Raw genomic sequence first — 23,681 nt, 5'->3', positions numbered from 1 at the left:
GCGGAGGAAGGACCAGGACGCCTGTCCAGGACCCCACACATACACACACTCACTCACACACTGTCACACACTCATACACACACACTCACTCACTCACACACACATACACTCTCACACACACTCACACTCACACACACATACACACACACACACCGAAGGCAGTGTGGTGCACCAATGTATTAGTTCTACTCAAGATTAGCTTCAGAGAAACGGTACCTGCTGAATCCAAAATGGTGGCCCAGAATTCCTTTGTCCTGCAAGTCGGGTCGTCTTCCGAACTTGCGAGCTTGTAAAGGGACACACAGTGTGGGTTCTTCTGGTTGCTGTACTTGCTTATAAAGAAGTCACAGTGCTAGAAAAAAGGAGAATGACTTCTTTCCAGGGGAAAGAAAGCCAGGTCGCCTGCTATCGTGCGCACCGATGCAGGCAGGCGCATGAGAAGCAGGGGTGCGACAAGACTTCCGCTGCGCACACATGGCCACACAGGTTACGGCTCAGACGGAGCCTCTAAGGTTTCCCCGGGACTCGGCCTGCTGCAGGTCGGTGAGAAGGAGCCCCACACAAGCCCTTTCCGCACAGGGAGCCCGTACCTGGCTGATGCAGCAGGAGTGGGAATAGCCGCGCTCCGTCAGCCTCGTCGCCTCTCCCGGGCTGGCGTAGCTGACCACGTACAGATGGTGCTCGAGGGGAGAGTCTTTGGTGCCTTCGAAGTACACCAGCTTTCTGGCTTCATCTACCTGGATCTGCCACGACAGCAACAAGGACGAGCACTAGCACGAGCCGGGCCAGCAGTAATTGCACGGTCCCGCGTCCCCTTTGGACTAGGGCCCCTTCTAAAACATCGGTCGCCAGTGTTACTAGAGCCCAGGGGGCTTTGCTTATGACTTAGAGCTTGACATCAGGTCCTGCTCAGAAGGCAAAGGGACACCGAGTTGGCTAACAAAGGCAGCTTCCTAGCTGGTCAGCCAGGGCATTCTTTCATTAAAGTGACAATGCTTGTACGAAGGCAAACGCCACCATGCAGCTCAGGCCCCTCTGTCACACACGCATTTTTTTTTTTAAGACACCTGCAGACCTGCTTCACCGCCTGGGAAGTGACTCCCCTGCAGGTAGGGAGCCAGGGGCTCGAACCAGGATCCTTACGCCGGTCCTTGCACTTTGCGCCACCTGCGCTACCGCCCGAGTCCCCACTTAAGAGTCTTTAATGGAGTCAGGTGGTAGCGCAACGGGTTAAGTGCAGGTGGCACAAAGTGCAAGGACCGGCGTAAGGATCCCGGTTCGAGACCCCGGCTCCCCACCTGCAGGGGAGTCACTTCACAAGCAGTGAAGCAGGTCTGCAGGTGTCTGTCTTTCTCTCCCCGTCTTCCCCTTCCCCACCACTCCCCATTTCTCTCTGTCCTATCCAACAACAACAACGACATCAGTAACTACAATAAAAAAACAAGGGCAACAAAATGGAATAAATCATTTTTTTAAAAAAAAGTCTTCAAAATGTTTATCTTGCACATTTCTCTGTGCGATATTGCCATGGGCTGTGCTTTTTTTTTTTTTTTTTTTTTTTATCTTTTGTAGATGTTTGGAAAGATGTTGTATTTATTGGATCAAGAAAACTGAACTCAACGAATTTCAGTACTCATGCCTCATGCAGTTAGTAAATTAGCGTGGCTAGGTCTTCCAAACTCCAAACAAACAAGTTACTTCACAGCTGGATTCACTTAATATTCCTCCCACGTTACACAGAGTCTGAAGAACGGCCTTCCCTCCCTCCCTTCCTTCCTTCTTGTGCCTTTTTCAAGTCTACCAGCAGCGGCTGAGGAGATGGAGCGTGCCAGAGCTCTGCGCTGATGCCCGAGGTTCCCGGTTCAATCCCCAGAACCGCACAAGCACCAAGGTGATGTTCTGGCTTCCCTTTCTCTCCTTCTCTCTCAGGTGAAACTCTCCTATAGGTAGTACACTAAATAAACACAATTTTCTACCTGTCACTTCCCAGGCGGTGAAGCAGGTCTGCAGGTGTCTGTCTTTCTCTCCCCCTCTCTGTCTTCTCCCCCACCTCTCTCCATTTCTCTGTCCTATCCAACAACAACGACATCAATAATGGTAACTACAACACTAATAAACAACAGGGGCAACAAAAGGGAAAAATGGCCTCCAGGAGCAGTGGATTCGTAGTGCAGACACCGAGCCCCAGCAATAACCCTGGGGCAAAAAAAAAAAAAAAAACTTTTCTAATGCTGCATCAGGGGTGAGTCTGTCCACTGAGCCGCCCCCACAGCTCCACTTTTATTCTAAATTTGGAGAGAGGGAAGGCCACCCTTGCCCCCCCATCCATGCTGTTCCATGGCGTTGTCTACAGTGTTCCTGGGATCAAACTCAGGTCCTCACGAGAGACAGCATATTTGCCAAGTCACCTCCTGGCTCCTAAAACCAAGTGTCTTATTTTATTTATTTATTTATTAATTAATTAATTAAATATCTATTTATTTTTCCTTTTGTTACCCTTATTTTCTTTTTTCATTGTTGTTCTGGTTATCGTTGTCGTTGTTGTTGGCCAGGACAGAGAGAACTGGAGAGAGGAGGGGAAGACAGAGGGGGAGAAAGACAGACTCCTGCAGACCTGCTTCACCGCCTGGGAACCTACCCCCGTGCAGGTGGGGAGCCGGGGGCTCTAACGGGGATCCTTAAGCTGGTCCTCGCACTTTGTGCCATGTGCGCTTAATCCTCTGTGCTACTGCCCGACTCCCTGTATTTTTTTTTACCAGAGCACTGCTCAGCTCTCTGGCTTATGGTGGTACGGGGAATTGAACCTGGGACTTGACAGAGCCTCAGACATGAGAGTCTATTTGCATAACCATTGTGCTGTCTGCCCCCCCCACTCCCAAGTATCTTAAAATGTTGTATTTTCCCCAGGAAGCTTCTTCGCCATTAAGTGTTTCAGCATGTGAAGAAAGAGCCGCAGCGGAGGCGAAGCAGACCCGCGTGCCATGGCTGCAAGGAGACATTCCCGAAGCTTCAGCCATGCTCACCCGGCAGAAGGTTAGCAGTGAGTCTGCCCTTGACAGAGTGACTTGGAAAGGAGCTCACAGAGAGTGGGAGCAGAGAGGACCTCCTACTGCCCCGTCAAGCTACGTTCTGCTGAATACCCAATGCTTTGCAAACTGGCGAGATAAACGAGGGGGGGGGAAATCACCACCACAGTAGTGAAGGCTATTTCTAATGTAGAAATACGAGTAGTCTGTAAAGAGATTGAAAAACAATTTTTTAAAAACATACAGACTTTAAAAAAATATTTATTTATTCCCTTTTTTGTTGCCCTTGTTTATTGTTGTAGATATTATTGTTGTTACTGATGTCACTGTTGTTGGCTAGGACAGAGAGAAATGGAGAGAGGAGGGGAAGACAGAGAGGGGGAGAGAAAGACAGACACCTGCAGACCTGCTTCACCGCCTGTGAAGCGACTTCCCTGCAGGTGGGGAGCCGACGGCTCCAATGGGGATCCTTATGCTGGTCCTTGAGCTTTGCACCACCTGTGCTTAACTCACTGTGCTACCGCCCGACTCCCACATAGACTTAAAAAAAAAAAAATTTATTTACTCCCTTTTGTTGCCTTTGTTGTTTTTATTGTTGTAGTTATTATTGTCGTTGTTGGATACGACAGAGAGAAATGGAGGGAGGAAGGGAAGACAGAGAGGGGGAGTGAAAGACACCTGCAGACCTGCTTCAACGCTGGTGAAGTGACTCCCCTGCAGGTGGGGAGCCGGGGGCTCGAACCAGGAAGCCAGTCCTTGAGGTTAGCACCACCTGCACATAATCCGATGTGCTACCGCCCAAATCCCCCAAAAAGACTTTTAAAAGTTAATTTAAAAAATTTTTTTAAAACATTCTTTTTTTTTCCTAATATTTATTTATTCCTTTTTTTTTTTTTTTTTTTTTTGCCCTTGTCGTTGTTGTTGGATACGACAGAGAGAAATGGAGAGAGGAGGGGAAGACAGAGGGGGGAGAGAAAGATAGACACCTGCAGACCTGCTTCACCGCCTGTGAAGTTACTCTCCTGCAGGTGGGGAGCCGGGGGATTGAACCAGGATCCTTATGCTAGTCCTTGCGCTTTGCACCACCTGCATTTAACCCGCTGCGCTACCACCCGACTCCCAAAAAAGTTTATTTTAATGAGAGAGGTGCAGGGAGAGAGAGGGTTTGGAGTGGGGGATACACACCAGAGCACTGCTTAGCTGTGGCTTATGGTGGTGCTGGTGATTGAACCTGGGGCTTAATAAGCATGGGGTTAGGGAGTCAGGCGGTAGCGCAGTGGGTTAAACGCACGTGGCGCAAAGCGTACCCACCGGCGTAAGGATCCCGGTTCGAGCCCCCGGCTCCCCACCTGCAGGGGAGTCTCTTCACAGGCAGTGAAGCAGGTCTGCAGGTGTCTGTCTTTCTTTCCCCCTCTGTCTTCCCCTCCTCTCTCCATTTCTCTCTGTCCTATCTAACAATGACAACATCAATAATAACTACAACAATACAATAAAACAACAAGGGCAACAAAAGGGAATAAATAAAATAAATATTGAAAAAAGACCTTGAGAATGGCGGCCACTTGGGGCACCAGACCACAGCTGGGAAATGCCCCCCCATGGACAGCGGGCCTCTGGTGCCCTGTGAACAAGACCCCACCTCACTGCACACACTTTTCGTGTGTCTCTCTTTTCAGTATCTTTTTTTTTAATTTGAACATGTCAACTCAGAGTGGTAAAACGCCAGTAATGACTAAAATAAAGGGCTGGGAGACACAGCAAAAGGCTTCTCCTTGCCTGCGGCTGTGAGGTCCCAGGTTCAATCCCCAGCACCACCATCAGCCAGGGCTGAGCAGGGCTCTTTCTCATAATAAATACTAAATACAAGCATTAGTTAATTAAATGGCTGAGATCGAGAATTAAGATCGTTTTTTTCCCCCTGCCCCCTCTGAGAATTAAGATTCTCAGTGTTTCCGGACAGTGAGGTCCAGTTTTGCGCTGCGGACACGGATCAAACGTGACAGGAGGGTAGGGGACCTACGTTCGATCCGTGGCGGCCCAGCACTTCCCATTCGCCGCTGGTGATGGTTATCTCCTCTTTGATGGGACACTTGAAGTCACCTAGAGACCAATGCAGTTAGGACTGAGCATTTCGCACAGGAATATCCTAAGAAATCAACAAAAAAGTATTCTAAACTCTCTTTATTCCCTTCCGGAAAGGTGCTCTGAACAACTCGAGCTGTGTCTACTGCAAACGTGCTGGAAGCAGACAGAGTGGTGGCCGTGCGACCTCGAGAACACAGCACCTGCCGCTGAGTGTTCCTGACGGCCACTCGGGGACCGCAGCATCCACAAGTGTGCAGTCGGTGGCCGGGGGACACCCAGCTGGCCGAGCACAGGGCAGGCACAGCTGAGGCTCCCAGTCTGGCCCCAGTGCCACCTGTGCTGGAGTGGCACCCCAGTCTCTCTCGCTCTCACATCTTTGAAAAGACTTCGATAAGAAATTCTAAGCTGTGTCTTCACAATATTCTGACTGAAGACAGAATGACCCACATAATGTGAGTGAGGCGACAAGGCTCAAACCCGGGGCGGGGGCTCTCATCCTTGCAAACAGAGCCTCTAGCACGGTGCTGTGGCCTGCTCTGATCAGTTCCTGTGGCAATGACAAAAGGCCTCAGAAGCACCAGCGTTCCTCCAACTCTGTCAGACAGAGCCCGACGGGCTAACAAGGCACGGCTTCGGCTTTAGAGCCGCCAGGGCCGGGCAGTGGCGATCCGGTGAAGGGAGCACAATACTAAAAGCCGCAGAAGAAGAAGGTTAATACGACTGTTCCCTTCTCCAAAGAGTGAGCCTCCCCCAGGAAACGCCGACGTCCTCATTAGTCTTTGGAGATTCTCTTTGGGTCTGAGGCTCTCTCAGCGGCCCAAAGAGGTTAAAAACGGAAACCATTTCTCCGGACCGCATGGCTGCCGGCTGTGGCTTTGGGAGGTAACAGATAGCGCTTTTCTCGTTCCCAGATGAAACATTTCATGACTTTTTTTAAATTTTATTTTTCTGTTCTTCCCAGAGCACTGCTCAGCTCTGGCTTATGGTCGGGCAGGGTACTGAACTCAGCACTTTGAGGCCTCAGACATGAAAGTCTCCTTGTATAACCATTAGGCTACCTCACTTTTTAGAAAGAAATTAACTTTAGCTGGTGCCAGATTTCACATGGAGCCACAAAGTTACACCAGCCTGGTTAGTGACAGTGCAGGCAGTATAGAAAGCCTGCCATGCAGAAATACCTAGTCAGAGCTTGAGAGTAAGAAATGCCTTTCTACACCCCTCACTTTAAAGGAATCGAAGATTACCGTCATGATAGCAGTAAGCAAGGTAGAAGTACACATAGCCTCTGTGCCTGAATCACCATCAACACTTTATTACCCAGGCACAACTAGGTCCCCTTCTCAACATGCATCTTAATTGAACTGATAAATTACACTGGATGAACTAAAAGTATTGACTCAAAGGAGGCCTTCAATCACCTTCGGATACCAAGCTCCTGTCCAACATTAAGTTTTTTAAATAAAAAGGATTTCTTACTTGGGGCTGGCAGACCACCGCTGGACCGTTTATACTTGCTCTCCTTTAAGACAGACGTGATTTTATACAGATGACGGAAACCGGTTTTGCACTCAGAAGCAAAAATAAACTCAATTTCATCTTCATGACTTTGGGGGAAGACATGAAAGATGTCGTGGATCTGTGAAAACAAACAGCTTGATTCACCTGATAAGAAACCCAGTCAAGCCGGAACGGGAGTTACTGGCTGTATGTCTTCTGTATGTCAATAGCTGACAGTGCTAGGGCAGTGATCACCTCTGCGTGGCCTTTCAGATTTATTTTACACAAGCAAAGACTTCATCCACAGAGAAACGAATGTTCCCAATGGAGAAGAAAACTATGACCACAGAGCCTCTTCTTCACCACCTCTGTAACCTCTGGAGCGTGGCACAAATCATATTACAGAAAAAACCTTTTCTTTTTTCCAAAGAGATGTGTTATAGTGGCTGATAGGAAAACAGATGTCTACCTGTTCTGGATGGATCATATAATGTGATATTCAGCCAGATAGTGACTGGACATGTACCGTTTTAGAGCTTTTCTGCTAAAATAGAAAACATGAAATTTGGGCTTGGGAGACAGCATAATGGTTCTGCAAAAAGACTTCTATGCTTGAGTCACCCAAAGTCCCAGGTTCCATCCCCAGCACCACCATCAGCTAGAGCTGAGTAGGGCTCTGGGGAAATCAAAGACAAAAACAAAAATGCAGGGGGCCAGGCAGTGGTGCACTTGATTAAGGGCTCACATTACAGTGGTCAAGGATGCAGGTTCAAGTCCCTGGTCCCCACCTGCAGGGGGAAAGCTTCAAAAGTGGTGAAACAGGGTTGCAGGTCTCTGTCTCTCTCCCTCTATATTGCCCCCTCCCCTCTCAATTTCTGTCTCTATCCAATAATAAATAAAAATATTTAAAAAAAGATAGGGGTCAGGTGGTGGCAGACCGGGTTAAGTGCACAGAAGAAGCACAAAGACATGCTCAAGGGTCCTGGTTTGAGCCCCCGGCTTCCCACCTGCAGGGGGGTTGCCTCACAAGTGGTGAAGCAGGTCTGCAGGTCTGTATATTTCTCTCTCTCTCTCTCTCTCTCTCTCTCCCCCCTGCTCTCAATTTCTCTCCTATCCAATAAAAAAAAAAAAAAGAAAGAAAACTATGGCCACCAGGAACAGTGGCTTCCTAGTACAGGCACTGAGCCCCAGCAATAACCCTGGAGGCAAAATACAAACAAACATGCAAAATTCAATGCCAGGCGGCTGGCTATATGTCAGTGCCATCTGCCGACTTAAGAAAAAGCCTTTTCTAGACAGGAGGGATTCTGTGGCCAGTGTCTTGTTTGTCCAGAAACAAGGCAAGTCACCCTCCTCAGGAGCCACCATTCCAATCAAGTGCTCAAACTAAGCAAGTCCCATGCACGGCTACTGGAATAACTGAGGCCCTCTGCTCTAAGGCCTGATTCGCGTTAGAATCCCGAGAGCTGTTGGACCCAGTGCAGGGAGGAAGGCCTACGTTTATCCAGATGTCCGTCGTCTCTTCGTAGATGATCAGTGGCGTCACAGAGTCAGGCACTGACTCGATGAGCCTCTGTCTTTCCATGGCATCGTCTTCTACTGGGATAAATAATTCAGGCGAGATCAACACTATCTGTAGACGGGTTTGGGAGCGATCTAGCAGAATGGACCAAGCACTAAGTAAACAAACAGAAGAGAAGCGTCAGGAACTAAGTCAGCACTCAGGAAAGGAATAGTCCCACGGTCTCGCTCTCGCCTGACGCCACCCATCAATTGACAAGGCAAGAATTGCTTTACTGTTATAAGTATCATTTCTTTCTTGTAAAATATTTACTTATTTACTCCCTTTTGTTGCCCTTGTTGTTCCTTTTTATTATTACAGTTACTACTGTTGTTGCTATTGTTGGATAGGACAGAGAGAAATGGAGAGAGGAGGGGAAGACAGAGAGGGGGAGAGAAAGACAGACACCTGCAGACCTGCTTCACCGCCTGTGAAGCGACTCCCCTGCAGGTGGGGAGCCGGGGGCTCGAAGCGGGATCCTTCCGCCGGTCCTTGCACTTAATCCGCTGCACTACTGCCCGACTCCCACAAGTATCATTTCTAAATGGCTAGTTGAACAACTCCACACTTATTTACTCATTTTTAAAAATTTATTTTACTTATTTATTCCCTTTCATTGCCCTTGTTTTATTGTTGTAGTCATTGTTGCATAGGACAGAGAAATGGAGAGAGGAGGGGAAGACAGAGGGGGGGAGAGAAAGACAGACACCTGCAGACCTGCTTCACCACCTGTGAAGTGACTCCCCTGCAGGTGGGGAGCCGGGGGCTCGAACTGGGATCCTTCCACTGGTCCTTGTGCTTTGCACCACGTGCGCGTAACCCGCTGTGCTACCGCCCGACTCCCTAACTCCAATGCTTATTAAGTAGCACTTCAACAGGGATTTATAAAAAAAGACCAACCAGGTGCTGGCGCACCACTACCATGCGGGAAACCCAGGCTCCAGGCCCCAGTCCACTCCTGCAGGGGAAGTTTCATGTGCGGTGGAGAAGCACTGCAGACGTCTGTCTCCTCCGGCCCCTAGTTTCCACCCCTTCTCTCTTTTTCTGCAGAGAAAGAAATGGCCCCCAAGAGCAGTGGGGTCACAAGTGCGGGTGCTGAGCCCCAATAATCTTGGTGGCAAAAAAGAAAAAAAGTCTTTGTTTTTTATTTAAAAACAAGTATTGCATTCATTTTATGATATATACAGATTTTGAGGTCAAAGCAACACGCTGGCTCAGGCAGCGCTAGGAATTGAACTAGGGCCCCGCCTACAAGTCCAGAGCGTAGTCATTGTCCCTCCAGGACCGCGAAAAGATGTGGCTCTCTTGAAATTCCTAAAGCCAAAGATAGGCCTGAAGCAGTTTCTGTTTTCAAGTCAGCAAACCCTCCCCATGGAATCCCTGTTCCTCACAGCAAGCAGGAAGTGTGTGTGCCCTGCCTTCACATGACACTTCTGCTTAAGTGACATGACAGTGGCCAGAATGGCTCAGAGAGGAAAGCTCTGGTCCTGTCAGCGTGAGGTCCCAGGTTCGATTCCTACAAACACATAGGGTTAGAACAGTGCTCTGGTTTCTGTCTCTATTCAGCTCAAGAAAAAATATTTTCAACCCAACCCATCTCACCAGAGGAAGCTTCAGGGCTATGGTCTCTCTCTCTCTCTCTCTCCCTCTCTCTCTCTCTCTCTCTCCCCCACCCCTCAATTTTCATCTGAAAAAAAAATCCATTGGAAGTGGTAACACTTCAGCAATGTTAATGGCAATAAAAAAATTTTTAAATAATTATACAGGAAGCAGACTGGTGGCACACCGGGTTGAGCACACGTCACAGTGGGTCTGGATTTCAGCCCCCAGTCCCCACCTGCAGGGGAAGCTTCATGAGCGGTGAAGCAGGGCTGCAGGCCTCTCTCTCTCTCTCTCTCTCTACCTCTTCTTCCTCTTTTCTATTTTACTGGCTAGGACAGAGAGAAAATGAGAGGGAGAAAGGAGAAAGACACCTGCAGACCTGCTTCACCGCTCGTGAAGCCCCCCGTTGCAGGTGGGGAGTGTGGACTTGCACGTGGTAATGTGTGCACTCAACCAGGTGCACCTCCGCCCAGACCCCTCTCTCTCCCACTATCCCGCCCTCTTCCCTCTTGACTTCTCTGTCTCTATCAAATAAATAAGATACTAAAAACAATAACTATACAATCAAAGAAATATATGAGTCATACAACTTAACCAGATAGCACTGAAGCTATGAGCTTTTAAATTAGAGTCACAAACCCACAAGTCCATGTGAGCTCAGGGAAACTCTGGGCAAGGAAGTAACTACACTGCACGTGGACATGTGAAAGCAGCTCCCACAGACACACGCGTCTAGACCCTCCGTTAGCTGTAAAGAAGCGACAGTTTAACATACGCACTATTTTCCCTCTGGAGTCCAGCCAGCTCTGGCAATGTACTCAACTCCTTCGAACAGAACCTCGAAGGGCTGAATGAGTTCCTTGTCTATGACATCTAGAATCTGGTACGGAAGGAAAAAGGAGTCTAGTTACAGAAGACTCTGGTCAACAGAGAAAAGGTCACTTCTAAGCTACTTAAGTCACCGTCTTTACCAGCAGGACACGTGGGTAGTCCTTGTTTTTTCAAGATTTATTAAGAGAAACGGAGAAAGGGGAAGGGAACCAGAGCATCAGTCCAGCCCTGGTGATGCCAAGGACAGACTCAGGACCTCAGGCCGGAGAATCAGACTTTCCTCTGCCACCCCCAGGCTGCGACACTGAGGCACAGGGGATACAACCAGAGCCACAGAAAGCGAGTCACTCGTACTGATTCTCCTGACTGACTTTTAACCAGTTCAGACTGAAATCAAGATCCACAGACATCTCTGTAAACTGACAAGTTCAAAAAGTAAAAACATGGATCTGAGATCTACCAGATGAGCTACGTTAGTGAAATGACGCCAGGCGTCAAGTCAGCAGCTGACACTTACCCTGCCTTCGGCATCAATCATCATTTCTGACATCTTAAAGGTGACTTTAGGGTTGGCTGTACCTTTAGAAAGAGATATAAGTAAATGGTGATACACATGCAAACTTATTCAGTTAACCTGGCCAGATCAAGCCTCTTACACACAGCTTAAGTCAAGATGCTATAAAGGCCGGTGGCGGTCCACTCAGCAGAGCGCACACATTAACTGTGCGAGGATCCAGGCTCAAGCCCCCGGGCCCCGCCTGCAGGGTGGAAGCTTCAGGAGCACTGACGGTGTCTGTCTGTCTCTCTCCATCTCGATCTCCCCTTAATCTCTTCAATTCTCTCTATTTGACTACCACACAGCGAGGGCTTCACTGCAGACGAATCTTGGAACCCCACTTCCTGTCTCATATTCTTACGTTCTTCATGTGATATCGTCGTTGTTGGATAGGACGGAGAGAAATGGAGAGAGGAGGGGAAGACGGCGGGGGGTGGGGGGGAGAGAAAGACACCTGCAGACTTGCTTTACTGCCTATGAAGCGACTCCCCTGCAGGTGGGGAGTCAGGGGCTCGAACTGGGATCCTTACTCTGGTCCTTGTACTTTGCGCCATCTACACTTAACCTACAATGCTACCACCTGACTCCCAGGAAGGAAATGATTCTTTTTTTTAAAAATTTTTTATTTATTTCCTTATTTATTACTGGATAGAGATAGAGAGAAATTGAGAGGGGAGTAGGAGATAGAAAGAGATAGAGAGGGAGTCAGGCGGTAGCACAGCGGGTTAGCACAGTGCACGTGGCGCAAAGTGCAAGAATCGACATAAGGATCCCGGTTCAAGCCCCCGGCTCCCCACCTGCAGGGGAGTCGTTTCACAGGTGGTGAAGCAGATCTGCAGGTGTCTCTCTTTCTCTCCCCCTCTGTCTTCCCCTCCTTTCCCCATTTCTCTCTGTCCTATCCAACAACAATGACATCAATAATAACTACAACAATAAAACGAGGACAACAAAAGGGAATAAATAAATAAATATAAAAAAAATTTTTTAAAAAAGAGATAGAGAGACACCTGCAGCTCTGCTTCACCACTCATGAAGCCTTCCCTCTGCATGTGGGGACAGGGGCTTGAAGCTGGGTCCTTGTGCACTTAACCAGGTGAGCCACACCACCTGGCCCCCAGGAAATAATTCTTTTTTTTTTTTTTAACCAGAGCACTGCTCAGCTCTGGCTTATGGCAGTGTGGGGGACTGAACCTGGGACTTGAGAGCCCCAGGCAGGAAATAATTCTTAAAACTCTTATTTTCTAGCAGAGACAACTACTTATCCACCTGTTGTGTTAAGTCTTTAAAGCGGGCAACTCCATGCAGCCGCACACCCCCTTTGGCTATATTACCGGTTTTCGGATAGCGAAATGAATCTGCCCTCCTTGTCTCCAGCATGGGCGACGTGACGTGGATGACCTCCACTTCAGACTCATCATTCTCTTCATACAGAATTCGAAGAATTTTGTTGCCACTAGGAGCTTCAAAGAAATCCAGAAGTTGAAAATTAATGTAGAAATCAAAAGAATTACTCCAAAAAGTAATAAAAAAAAAACAGTCATTACCTTTAGCACTTATTTCCCAGAGTGAAAAACTGTTTATTTACAAAGTATATTGTCTTTCAAGGAAGAAAAAAAATCCCAAGTTTTTGTAGTGGCAACCCAAGTTACTGCTAAGTCACTTCTTTAAAATAGTCACCAGGGTTATCACTGGGGCTGGGTGCCACACTACAGATCCACTGCTTCTGGAACTGGCAGATCACCTGTACTGGTTCAAGGCAACTCATTTTGCACAACCAAAGTCGAAGAAACAATTGGGGCCAGGTGGTGGCTCAGCAGGTAAGCATACACTACCACCATGCTCAAGCACCAGGATTCACAGGCCCCGGCCCAGCTGCAGGGGACAGAAGTGGTGGAGCAGTGCTGCCAGTCTCCCCTTCCCCCTCTCTCTCCCTCCCTCTCTCCCTCTCTCTCTCTCTCTAGCAAAATGAAAGGGGAGAGGGAAAAGGAAAGAAAAAATGGCTACCAGGACACCGGAGCTATGCAGGCACCAAGCCCCGCAAATAGCCTCAGTGGCAAGAGGAAAAGTAAATAAAGTGAAAAGGAGGGCCAAGTGGCGGGGCACCCCGAAGAGCGCGCCCGTTAACACGTAAAGGCCCGGGTTTGAGCCCTGGGTCCCACCTGCGGGAGGAAGCAGCGCTGCAGGCGCTTCTTTCTCAATTTCTGTCTCGGCCAACAAAAAAGAAGAAAGAAAAATGGAGCCAGGTCGTGTCGTTAACCAGACACACCACCACGCACAAAGACCCAGGTTCAAGTCCTTGGTCCCTACCTGCAGGGGGAAGCCTCACAAACAGTGAAGCAGGTCTGCAAGTCCGTCCATCTGTTTGTCTGTCTGCCTCTCTCTCCCCCTAACTCGCCCCCCCGCTCTCAATTTCTGTCTCTATCCATGATCAATAATAAAAAGAAGAAATAATAATATAAATAATATAGTAAATAATATAAATAATAAATAATAAAAAGAAGAAAAAGGAGAAATAAGGCCTCCAGGAGTTGTGGATTTGTCATGCAGGCTCCTAGCCCCAGTGACAACCCTGGTGGCAATAAAAAAAGAAAAAACAGAAAAGGGGGTGGGAGGATCACTTATTTATACACAAATTTAAAAGAGGAGAAACAGGTGTTTAAAATAGACTTAGGTTCTTGCATAGCTTACAAAGTGTCCTTTGGTGGCCCAGGAGGTGGTGCAGCGGATAAAGCATTGGATTCCCAAACACGAGGTCCTAAGTTCAATGCTTAGCATCACAGGCGATACTCTGGTTCTCTGCCCAATCCCCATTAAGTATATATTTCTTTTAACTTTTATTTATATAGATTTTTATTTATTTTTTATTGGATAGAGACAGAAATTGAGAGGGGAGGGGGAGAGAGAGAGAGGGAGAGAGACAGAGACATCTGCAGCCCTGCTTCACCACTTGTGAAGCTTTTCCTCTGCAAGAGGGGACCACGGGCTTTACCTGGGTCCTCGCGCACTGTAATGTGACCGCTTAACCAAGTGCACCACTGCCTGGTCCCCGTTTTTCTTTTATTTAAAAAGGTAGTCTATGTAGAGCTGGGGAAACAACATCACAGTTCTGCAAAACTCTCCTGCCTGAGGCTCTGAGGCCCCAGATGCAATTCCCAGCACCACCACCAGCCAGAGCTGAGCAGGACTCTGGTTCTCTCCCTCATAAACAAATATTTTAAAAAAGACTAGGTGCTCTTAGAACTTTGGTGGTGGGCACAGTATAGAGCTATACCCTGTAATCTTAGAATCTTGTCAGCCACTATTAAATCATCAATTTGAAAAAACCAGTAAGGGTCTATGTCCATCAGTAACTTGCAGCTGCCTCTCCTAACACTGAACTCGGCTTGCTCTTTTGAATCCTCTTACTTGTTTCAGCTTGTGGACACCACCAGTAGCCGGAATATCTATCAAATTCTTCCTGAAGAACAAAGGTCGCCACTCCAGCAGATCTGGGGTCCTCCTCCATGTTGACCAGCTCTAGACAGACAGAAAGGACACAGTCATCACAGAGACTTCTCTGCCTTTTCTGGGCACAAAGCAGACAAAGTCGATTTATTCTGACAAAAGCTGGCAGTACAGTCGTGAACTCTGGAGTCAATGAACTATAAGGCAAAGCACTCAGGTTCAATCCCCAGCACCACTATCAGCCAGAGCTGAGCATGGCTCTGGTTTCTCGGTGTCTCTCTCTCTCTCTCTCTCTCACTAAAATAAATTAAATTCAAATATTCAAGTCCAGTATTAAAGATGCTTGCTCTGCCTTTCTAGCTAAGCAAATCCTACAAAACACAGTTCCAGAGGCTGTCCTGACACATCACAAAGCTCACTGCTTCCAGCTTCAGAAGGTGACGTGGTGCTGACTGACCTTTCACAGATACGAACACAGAAGAGGCAGATAACTCAGACACCGGAGCAGAGCCAGTCAAGAGCAGAGCCGGGACTCAAACCCAGACTGCCTGGCTCTAGATCCTATCTTCAACTGCTCTACTAAGCCCTGAAAACAAACAGGAGGCACAGCCACGCACACAGCCGCTGCTCCCTGCCTAAGGTGCTGCTGGCTGTCAGGGCTCCGTGAGGAGACATCATGCTCATGGCCCACAGAAACCGACTGGGAGTGACCAGCGTGTGCGGATATGTTAACATTCAGAACAACGTCATGCCTCGGGCAGGGGCGGAGGCAATCAGACTGGGCTACAGGTTGTTAGGGATCGAGAACTTCCGCCCTTTACAGCTCAGCAACTGGAGTTTGCGAATGAGCAGACAGCATACGCATCAGCAAGAGGACGCGGCAGTTTCTACGTGTGGTGCCAAAGCAAAGGACTCTGGGGAAGGAGGGCAGGGAGGGGGTTGAGGTCCTGGTGCAGGGTGGAGGAGGAAGAGCCTCACTGGGGTGAAAGTGTTTTGCAGACACGGACACCTGCATGGGGAGATGAGGAATCGTACCCGTGTCAGCAACGGGACTGGAAACCATTAACCTCCAACAAAATGATTTAAAGATAGAACAAGATGTCCTCATTGCTAACAACTGACCTATACGGCACCTCCCCAGTAACATCCAAGTTTCACAGTGCCAGTGTCAAGTGCAGGAGTCAGTCTGCAGTGAGTGCTTGGCATTTACTGGGGAACAGGAAAACAGCTGGGGTTTCCAACACACACTGGGTGGCTGCCAGCCTTAGCCACTGGAATCCCCTGACTTAAATGGAGGCCTGAGAAACTAAGAATTCCTAATTTACCCTACCCTCGGCCCCTTCCTACCCTCGATCTAATTTCAGGCCATATGACATAAGTCACACTTGATGTCAATTTGCTGACTGCTTGGTTAGGGAAGATTTCTCAATTCCTAAGTCTATCAATGTAATCTGTTTAGGTAAAAGCTTCTCTTCCAACACTATTCTAATAATGAAGCACTGTTTACTATCAATGTTAGTATTCTAAAAAGTTTACTAAAGATTCTCTGGGTGGTCTAGGAAGTGGCACAATGGATAAAGGGTTGGACTCTCAAGCATGAGGTCCTGAGTTCGATCCCCAGTAACACATGTACCAGAGTGATGTCTGGTTCTTGCTCTCTCTACTCCTATCCCTTCTCATTAATAAATACAAATATTTAAAAATGGAGATTCCCTAGTAAATCAACCCTGTTAAGAGTAATCATCCTTCATCACACAGGAGCTTAATCTTGAAAACAACCAAAAGACCATGTCCCATGTCTGCTTTTTAAAAAATCCACCTCTTGGGAGTCAGGCGGTAGCACAGAGGGTTAAGTGCAGGTGGTTCAAAGCGCAAGGACCAGCTCCAAGATCCCAGTTCGAGCCCCTGGCTCCCCACCTGTAGGGGAGTCGCTTCATAAGCGTCCTCCCCTCTCCATTTCTCTCTGTCCTATCCAACAATAATGATGGCATCGATAGCAATAATAACTACACCAATAAAACAACAAGGACAACAAAAGGGAATAAATAAATATTTTTTAAAAACCCACCTCTTCTCTGTGCTTCAGAGTAGTGAGTGCTTAGCACATGCTGCATGTGAACGAGGCACAGGTTGTGACGCCTGGCACCTTGTACCCGGAAAAGGGTGGGTGGGGAAGGAACTTAGCAGATAGTAGTACTCAGAATTACCAGAGTCACTTCAATGCTCTTGCATATTTATGATGTATACGGTGCGAGAAAAGCTCGGCTCTCCAAAAAGGGGAGAAACAGTTTCCCAAGAAGATGACTTTTTAGAGCAGCCTGGGTAGAGAGACGCTGGAAGTCCTGCAGGGCTGCGAGGAGAGTCACGTCCGAGGTGACACTGTAGGGCTCGCTGTATGGAAATGAGCGCCACAGCAAAGCGCCTGGGACGGGTGGGGTACACCAGCTACCCACTGCACCTTCTTTACCAAGGAACCGAATTTAGGATATAAGTCACCTAGCCCACTCCCATCTCCAAAGCGCAAACACAAGGAAATTCAGACTGAGGCGAGCGCGTCAAGCGCGGAGACGGGAAGGGCCTGGCGTTACCGTTATGCGCGTAGGTGAGCCTCCTCTCCTCTCTGGTCACGATGTTGGACACCCAGATGTCGTTGCTGTGTATGAAGGCAATCCAGTCTGGGTCGGCGGGGCACAATTTGGGATCCATCCGAATGTTGGGACAACTAGTCTCCACTAGATTGGGCCGTAAGGGTTGTTGCTGGCAAAGGAAACAGCAGATGAAGGCAGATACCCGGCCAAGGAGCAGAGCGCGGGCCAGCTCGCCAGCCAGCACACAGGCGAGTGAGCAGGGACCACGGCTCCCAGGTACAGGACCAGCTCTCCCGGCGCTGCCCAGAATAACCCACCTTCACAGGCACTGCCTCGTGAGGAGAACTCATTCCTTTACCACTTGACCACGGATGAAAAAGCGGACCGGGAGAGAGTACAGTGGCTGAGTACCAGACTTTCCTGCCTGAGGCCCAGAGGCCCCAGGTTCAGTCATGGGAAACATCCTAAGTCAGAGCTGATCAGCGCTCCGGTGTGTCTCTCATTAAATAAAATAAGTAAATCTTAAAATAAAAGAGGGGGGACCGGCAGTAGCACATGGCATGAAGTGCAAGGGCCAGAGCAAGGATCCCAGTTTAAGCCCCCGGCTCCCCACCTACAGGGGGGTTGCTTCACAAGTAGTGACGCAGGTCTGCAGGTGTCTGTCTCTCTCTCCCTATCTTCCCCCCTCTCAATTTCTTTTTTTTTTTAAATATTTATTTTATTTATTTATTCCCTTTTGTTGCCCTTGTTTTATTGTTGTAGTTATTATTGTTGTTGTCGTTGTTGGATAGGACAGAGAGAAATGGAGAGAGGAGGGGAAGACAGAGAGGAGGAGAGAAAGATAGACACCTGCAGACCTGCTTCACCGCCTGGGAAGCGACTCCCCTGCAGATGGGGAGCCGGGGTTCGAACCGGGATCCTTATGCCGGTCCTTGTGCTTTGCGCCACCTGCGCTTAACCCGCTGCGCTAAAGCCCGACTCCCCCCCCCAATTTCTGTCTCTATCCAATAATAAATATAGAAATAATATTTTTTTAAAATGAGTGAGTCGGGCAGTAGCGCACCTGGTTAAGTGCACATAGTGCAAAGCGCAAGGACTGGCGTTAAGAATCCTGGTTTGAGCCCCGGCTCCCCACCTGCAGGGGGGTCGCTTTACAAGCGGTGAAGCAGGTCTGCAGGTGTCTCTCTTTCTCTCCCCCTCTCTGTCTTCCCCTCCTCTCTCCATTTCTCTCTGTCCTATGCAACAACAACAATAACAATAACAAGGGCAACAAAAATGTGGGGAAAAAAATGACCACCAGGAGCAGTGGATTTGTAGTGAGGGCACCAAGCCCCACCAACAACTCTGGAGGCAAAAAAAAGCTAAAGGTAGTTAATAGTCACGGAAATAAAGGCAACAGCAGTCCCTAAATCTTACTGTCCAAGATTTTCAGCAGAGCAGTTAATATGTGTTAGCAGGACATTAAAGTGCCTGGAAGTGCAGCCCAGGAGCTAGTGCAGTGAACACAGAGCTGGACTCTCAAGCCTGAGGTCCTGAGTTCAGTCCCTATTACCACCACTGGACAGACGACCAACACTCAGGCTGGAATCGATGCCTCTCTTTGGCAGGTCTGGGACCGTATGGGCACAAATGAGCCTTTGGGACCTTGAGGACGAGCCCAGGGCAGGGCTCCCACTCACAGTAAAGCCCTGCGGGCCCCCGTCCTTGATGTGGTAGATGCCACTGCCGGCCTGGAACAGAAACGTCCCGCTCCCTTGGTGGTAATCATAGGAGGCGATCCCGACCGTCCCGATGCGCTTCCTCTCCCGCAGTAGCTCTTCCTCGCGAGAATACATCCCGTAGTCCAGCGTCGCCTACAACAGAGAAGAGAGGACCGAGATCAGTCTTCAAAGGCTCGCCTTCGGATTTTGGCCCAGACAGCCCAGCATCTACACTCAGGGGAACTCCAGACTCTGCCAGCAACGGCCGCAGGGGAACTCGAGAACTCGCCCTCCAAGGAGTCAGGCCGAGAAACAGAAGCACGAGTGGCCACGCGCTGCAGTGCAAAGGTGATCGGCCTCATTCAAGACAAACACAAAGCACACGACCCGGGGCTACCGTCTTCCCTCTGTCTGCTCAGTGAAAGCCCGAACATTCGCGCACATGCACTGCAGAACCCGAGGGGAACCGGGCCTGCCGGTGGCTTTGCGGGCAGGGCCTCGGAGGGCACAGTGCTTGTCGCGTCCCGAGCCAGTACTGGAGGCGACCACCTACATGGAATATACAGCAGTTCTCGTGTGCAGCTGGCTTATTTCACTTGACATGCCCTCCGGCTGGTCGATGATAGAGCATGTGTGGCAAAGTTCTTCCTTCTGCTTCTTTTTTTTAACCAGAGCGCTGTTCAGCTCTGGCTGATGGTGGTGCAGGGGACCGAGTCTGGGACTTTGGAGCCTCAGGCATGAGAGTCTGTTTGCAGAACCATTACGCTGTCTTCCCACCCTCTGCCCTTTGCTTCTTTTTTCAAGTCTTTCCTTCTGAAGTCCAAGCAGCACTCAGTTCTGTGTACACACCACAGTCGGGCCACTTGGGTTGCCACCCGCTCTCCGCCAGTGTGAACAGTGCTGCTACGAACATGGCACACAGTATCCGCCCCGTACCTGGGATTGCCGGGAGCTACAAAGTTGTGTGTGTGTGTGTGTGTGTGTGTGTGTGGGGGTCCTGATCCAGCTTCTCCATCTGACGTCTAACAGTGAACACGGGGGGGGGGGGGGGGTTGAACAACACGGCAAATATTCTTTCCCCTGCACAAAGAAAGCTTCCTGAACGGTAAAGCAGGGCTGTGGGTGTCTCTCTCCATCTCTCTCCCATCAATTTCTCTCTGTCCTATCAAAATGAATAAATGAGAATGAAGGGGAGACAAACAGAAGGGGAGAAGCCTGTGGCACTGCTCTACCACCTGTGAAGCGTCCCCACTGCAGGGAGGGCTGGGCACCTGAGCCCAGTCCTCACACTGTTACTGTGAGCGCCCTACTAGGTAACACCATTCAACTGCCCCCCATTTGTTTTTTTAAATGTTTTTGAGAAAATACCACATTTTAGTTCAGGTAGCCTGACTATACTATTAAATAAGAAAATACTCAAAAGGGAGTCGGGCTGTAGCGCAGCGGGTTAAGCGCAGGTGGCACAAAGCACAAGGACCAGCATAAGGATCCCGGTTCAAACCCCGGCTCCCCACCTGCAGGGGAGTCGCTTCACAGGCGGTGAAGCAGGTCTGCAGGTGTCTATCTTTCTCTCCCCTGCTCTGTCTTCCCTTCCTCTCTCCATTTCTCTCTGTCTTAGCCAACAATGACAACAACAATAACTACAACAATAAAAAAAAAAACAAGGGCAACAAAAGGGAATAAATAAATAATAAAATAAATGTTAAAAAAAAAATACTCAAAAGTACCAAATGGGAACCAAAGAGGTGACCACACTCACACTGCCATCTTGACTCCGATATGATCTCTTGAGATAAACACTGAGCAATGAGGGCTGGGAGACAGACGGCTCACTGCGTTGTGCACACCCACCCGCGTGTGAGGAGCCAGCTTCAAATCTAGCTCAGGGCTGTGCGTGGCGCACACGCTGCCACACACAAGGATCCAGGCTCAAACTCCCAACCCCTAGCAAGCGGGAAGCTTTGTAAGCAGTGAAGCCGTGCTGTAGGTAGGTGTTCTCTCCCTCTCCCCTCTCAAATTCTCTTCATCCTATCAAATAAAAGAAATTAAAAAAAAAAAAGGAAGGCTGAGGAGACAGCAAAATGGTTGTGCAAAAAGACTCTCCTGCCTGAGGTTCTGAGGCTCTGAGGTCCCAGGTTCAGTCCCCACATCACCGTAAGCCAGAACTGAGCAGGACTCTGGTGTCTGTCTGCATCTCCCCCTCTCCCTCTCCCTCACTCAATCATTAAAATAAAATAAAATACTGAAAAAATAATTAAAGGGAAGAAGTGGCCAGTGGGAAGGGTGGATTTCTCCTGCGGGCACCTAGCCCCAGTGATAACCCTGAACACCAGGCTCAAGGGGAGAAGCTTGCCAAGTGGGGCAGTGGGGCTCTCTCCCCTCAGTCTGTGTATCCTTCTGTTTCTGTCTGTGACTGAATGGGAGAGAAAAGTCCACTGGGGCAGAGGGTAGATAGCATAATGGTTATACAGTGCCTGGGGCTCCAAAGTCCCAGGTTCAATCCCTTGCACCACCATAAGCCATCATAAGCCACCATAAGCCAGAGCTGAGCAGTGCTCTAATAAAAAAAGAAGATGAAGAAGAAGGAGAAGAAGAAGGAGGAGGAGGAGGAAGAGGAGGAGGAGGAGAAGAAGAAGAAAGAATACTGAAAGTGTGGAACAAAGCAGACACACAGCTTTGGTGTAAAAAAAATTATTTAAATATTAAGCTTTGATTTGATGTAAATTAAATTATACTAGGTGGAACTAAAAAGACCAAACACAGTACCTTACTTGACTGTTAAGCTAATGCTATTATGAAGTATAAAAATACAAACTCAATTTCAAGACATAAAACCTTTCTGGACATAAATATTACTTCCTTTATGTGGAATTCCTTCCCCAAACTGTGAGAAGCACACACATTTGGAGGAGGAGGAGAAAAGGTTTAGCAAGGAAGAGTGAGGAGGAGGGAGGCCTGCCCACACGGGGGGCTGGGTGACGGAGGACTGCTCCGGCCGCCCCGGCTCACAGTGAGAGCACCGAGTGGCAGTGTGCCTTAGTCTCAGGTGCAGTGACGACACGCAGCTTAGCACCGGCAAAGATGTTCTCATGCCTTTGGAGTCACATCTGCTTCTGCTATGCTGAATTTCTACTATGAAATGAATGCAGAATTGGAGACATAATGAAAGACAGTCATTTTTAATCCTACCTGAAAAAGATCCAGAAGAGGCTTCCAAGAAAGCATTAAGGCTGCTGCTCTGTTGATGGTCTTGGGAACTTCAGAGTAAAACAACGTGTTTTCTCTGTTCTCACCAGACATCGCTGTAAGAAAAAAGAGCCAATCAAAAAAAGACTGATTGATTTATTTACTTATTTATTTATTCCCTTTTGTTGCGCTTGTTTTTTTTTTTTTTTTAAGAAAGGAGACATTAGGGAGTCGGGCTGTAGCGCAGCGGGTTAAGCGCAGGTGGTGCAAAGCACAAGGACGGGCATAAGGACCCCGGTTCGAACCCTGGCTCCCCACCTGCAGGGGAGTCACTTCCCAGGCGGTGAAGCAGGTCTGCAGGTGTCTATCTTTCTCTCCCCCTCTCTGTCTTCCCCTCCTCTCTCCATTTCTCTCTGTCCTATCCAACAACGATGACAACAACAATAATAACTACAACAATAAAACAACAATGGCAACAAAAGGGAATAAATAAATAAAATAAAATATTTAAAAAAAAAGAAAGAAAGAAAGACATTAACAAAATCATAGGATGGGGGGGGTACAACTCCACACAGTTCCCGCCACCCAATCTCTGTATCCCGTCCCCACCCCACTAGCTTTCCCATTCTCTATCCCTCTGGGAACATGGACCCAGGGTCGTTGTGGGTGCCCTTGTTTTTTTTTTTTTTTATTGTTGTAGTTATTATTGTTGTCGGATAGGACAGAGAAATGGAGAGAGGAGGGGAAGACAGAGAGGGGGAGAGAAAGATAGACACCTGCAGACCTGCTTCAACGCCTGTGAAGCGACTCCCCTGCAGGTGGGGAGCCGGGGGCTCGAACCAGGATCCTCACACCAGTCCTTGCACTTTGTGCCACCTGCACTTAACCCGCTGTGCTACCACCGACTCCCAACAGCCATTTTTTAATAGCTAGAGACAGAGGCAGAGACCATGAGAGCCGCACCAGAACTTTCTCCAGCTCAGTGGTCCGCACTGTGTACCCCCATGAGCTATCTTGTTGGCCAAGCCAATTTTTTTTTTTTTTAACCAGAGCACTGATCAGCTCTGGCTTATGGTGGGATGGGGAGGATTGAATCTGGGACTCCAGAGCCTCAGGCATGACAATCTGTTTGCATAACCATTATGCTATCTCCCCCCCACCCAGCAAGCCAATTTTTTACATTTTTATTATTATTTTTTAAGTTTTTCTCCCTTTTGTTGCCCTTGTTGTTTCTCACTGTTATTGTTGTTGTTATTGTCATTATTGTCATTGTTATAGCTGTCGTCATCTCTGTTGTTATTATTGTCGTTGTTATTGCTGTCATTGTTATTATTGTTGTTATTGTTATTATTGTCATTGTTATCACTGTCGTTGCTGCAGGTTCCTCTCTCCCTCTCTTTTTTCCTCTCTCCCTCCCCTATCAATTCCTCTCTGTCTCTATCCAAAAATAAATTAATAAAAATTGGCTTGGGAGCCAGGCTGTGGCACAGTGGGTTAAGCGCAGGTGACACAAAGCGCACGAACTGGCCTAAGGATCCCGGTTCGAGCTCCCCACCTGCAGGGGGGGTCACTTCACAGGCGGTGAAGCAGGTCTGCAGGTGTCTG

At 48.5% G+C, this 23,681-nt stretch overlaps 1 protein-coding gene across 2 annotated transcripts in view; it reads right to left on the bottom strand.

Annotated features, from left to right (window-relative positions):
- The window catches only part of DPP8 (dipeptidyl peptidase 8), a 46,150-nt gene that overhangs the window by 11,265 nt on the left and 11,204 nt on the right, over positions 1–23,681 (bottom strand). For both annotated transcript variants that reach the window (XM_060174300.1, XM_060174302.1), the window contains exons 4-15: positions 22,080–22,192; positions 18,870–19,043; positions 17,191–17,359; positions 14,564–14,674; positions 12,490–12,618; positions 11,120–11,181; positions 10,551–10,651; positions 8,107–8,284; positions 6,588–6,747; positions 5,047–5,126; positions 591–743; positions 217–352 (exon numbers count right to left, since the gene is read on the bottom strand). In XM_060174300.1, the coding sequence (XP_060030283.1) occupies positions 217–352; positions 591–743; positions 5,047–5,126; positions 6,588–6,747; positions 8,107–8,284; positions 10,551–10,651; positions 11,120–11,181; positions 12,490–12,618; positions 14,564–14,674; positions 17,191–17,359; positions 18,870–19,043; positions 22,080–22,192 (1,566 nt within the window). The remainder of the gene's footprint in view (positions 1–216; positions 353–590; positions 744–5,046; positions 5,127–6,587; positions 6,748–8,106; positions 8,285–10,550; positions 10,652–11,119; positions 11,182–12,489; positions 12,619–14,563; positions 14,675–17,190; positions 17,360–18,869; positions 19,044–22,079; positions 22,193–23,681) is intronic.

The sequence above is a fragment of the Erinaceus europaeus genome, chromosome 16 (genome assembly GCF_950295315.1).
Source record: "Erinaceus europaeus chromosome 16, mEriEur2.1, whole genome shotgun sequence".
Lineage (NCBI taxonomy): Eukaryota > Metazoa > Chordata > Mammalia > Eulipotyphla > Erinaceidae > Erinaceus > Erinaceus europaeus.
This window is presented reverse-complemented; position numbering and strand designations above follow the sequence as displayed.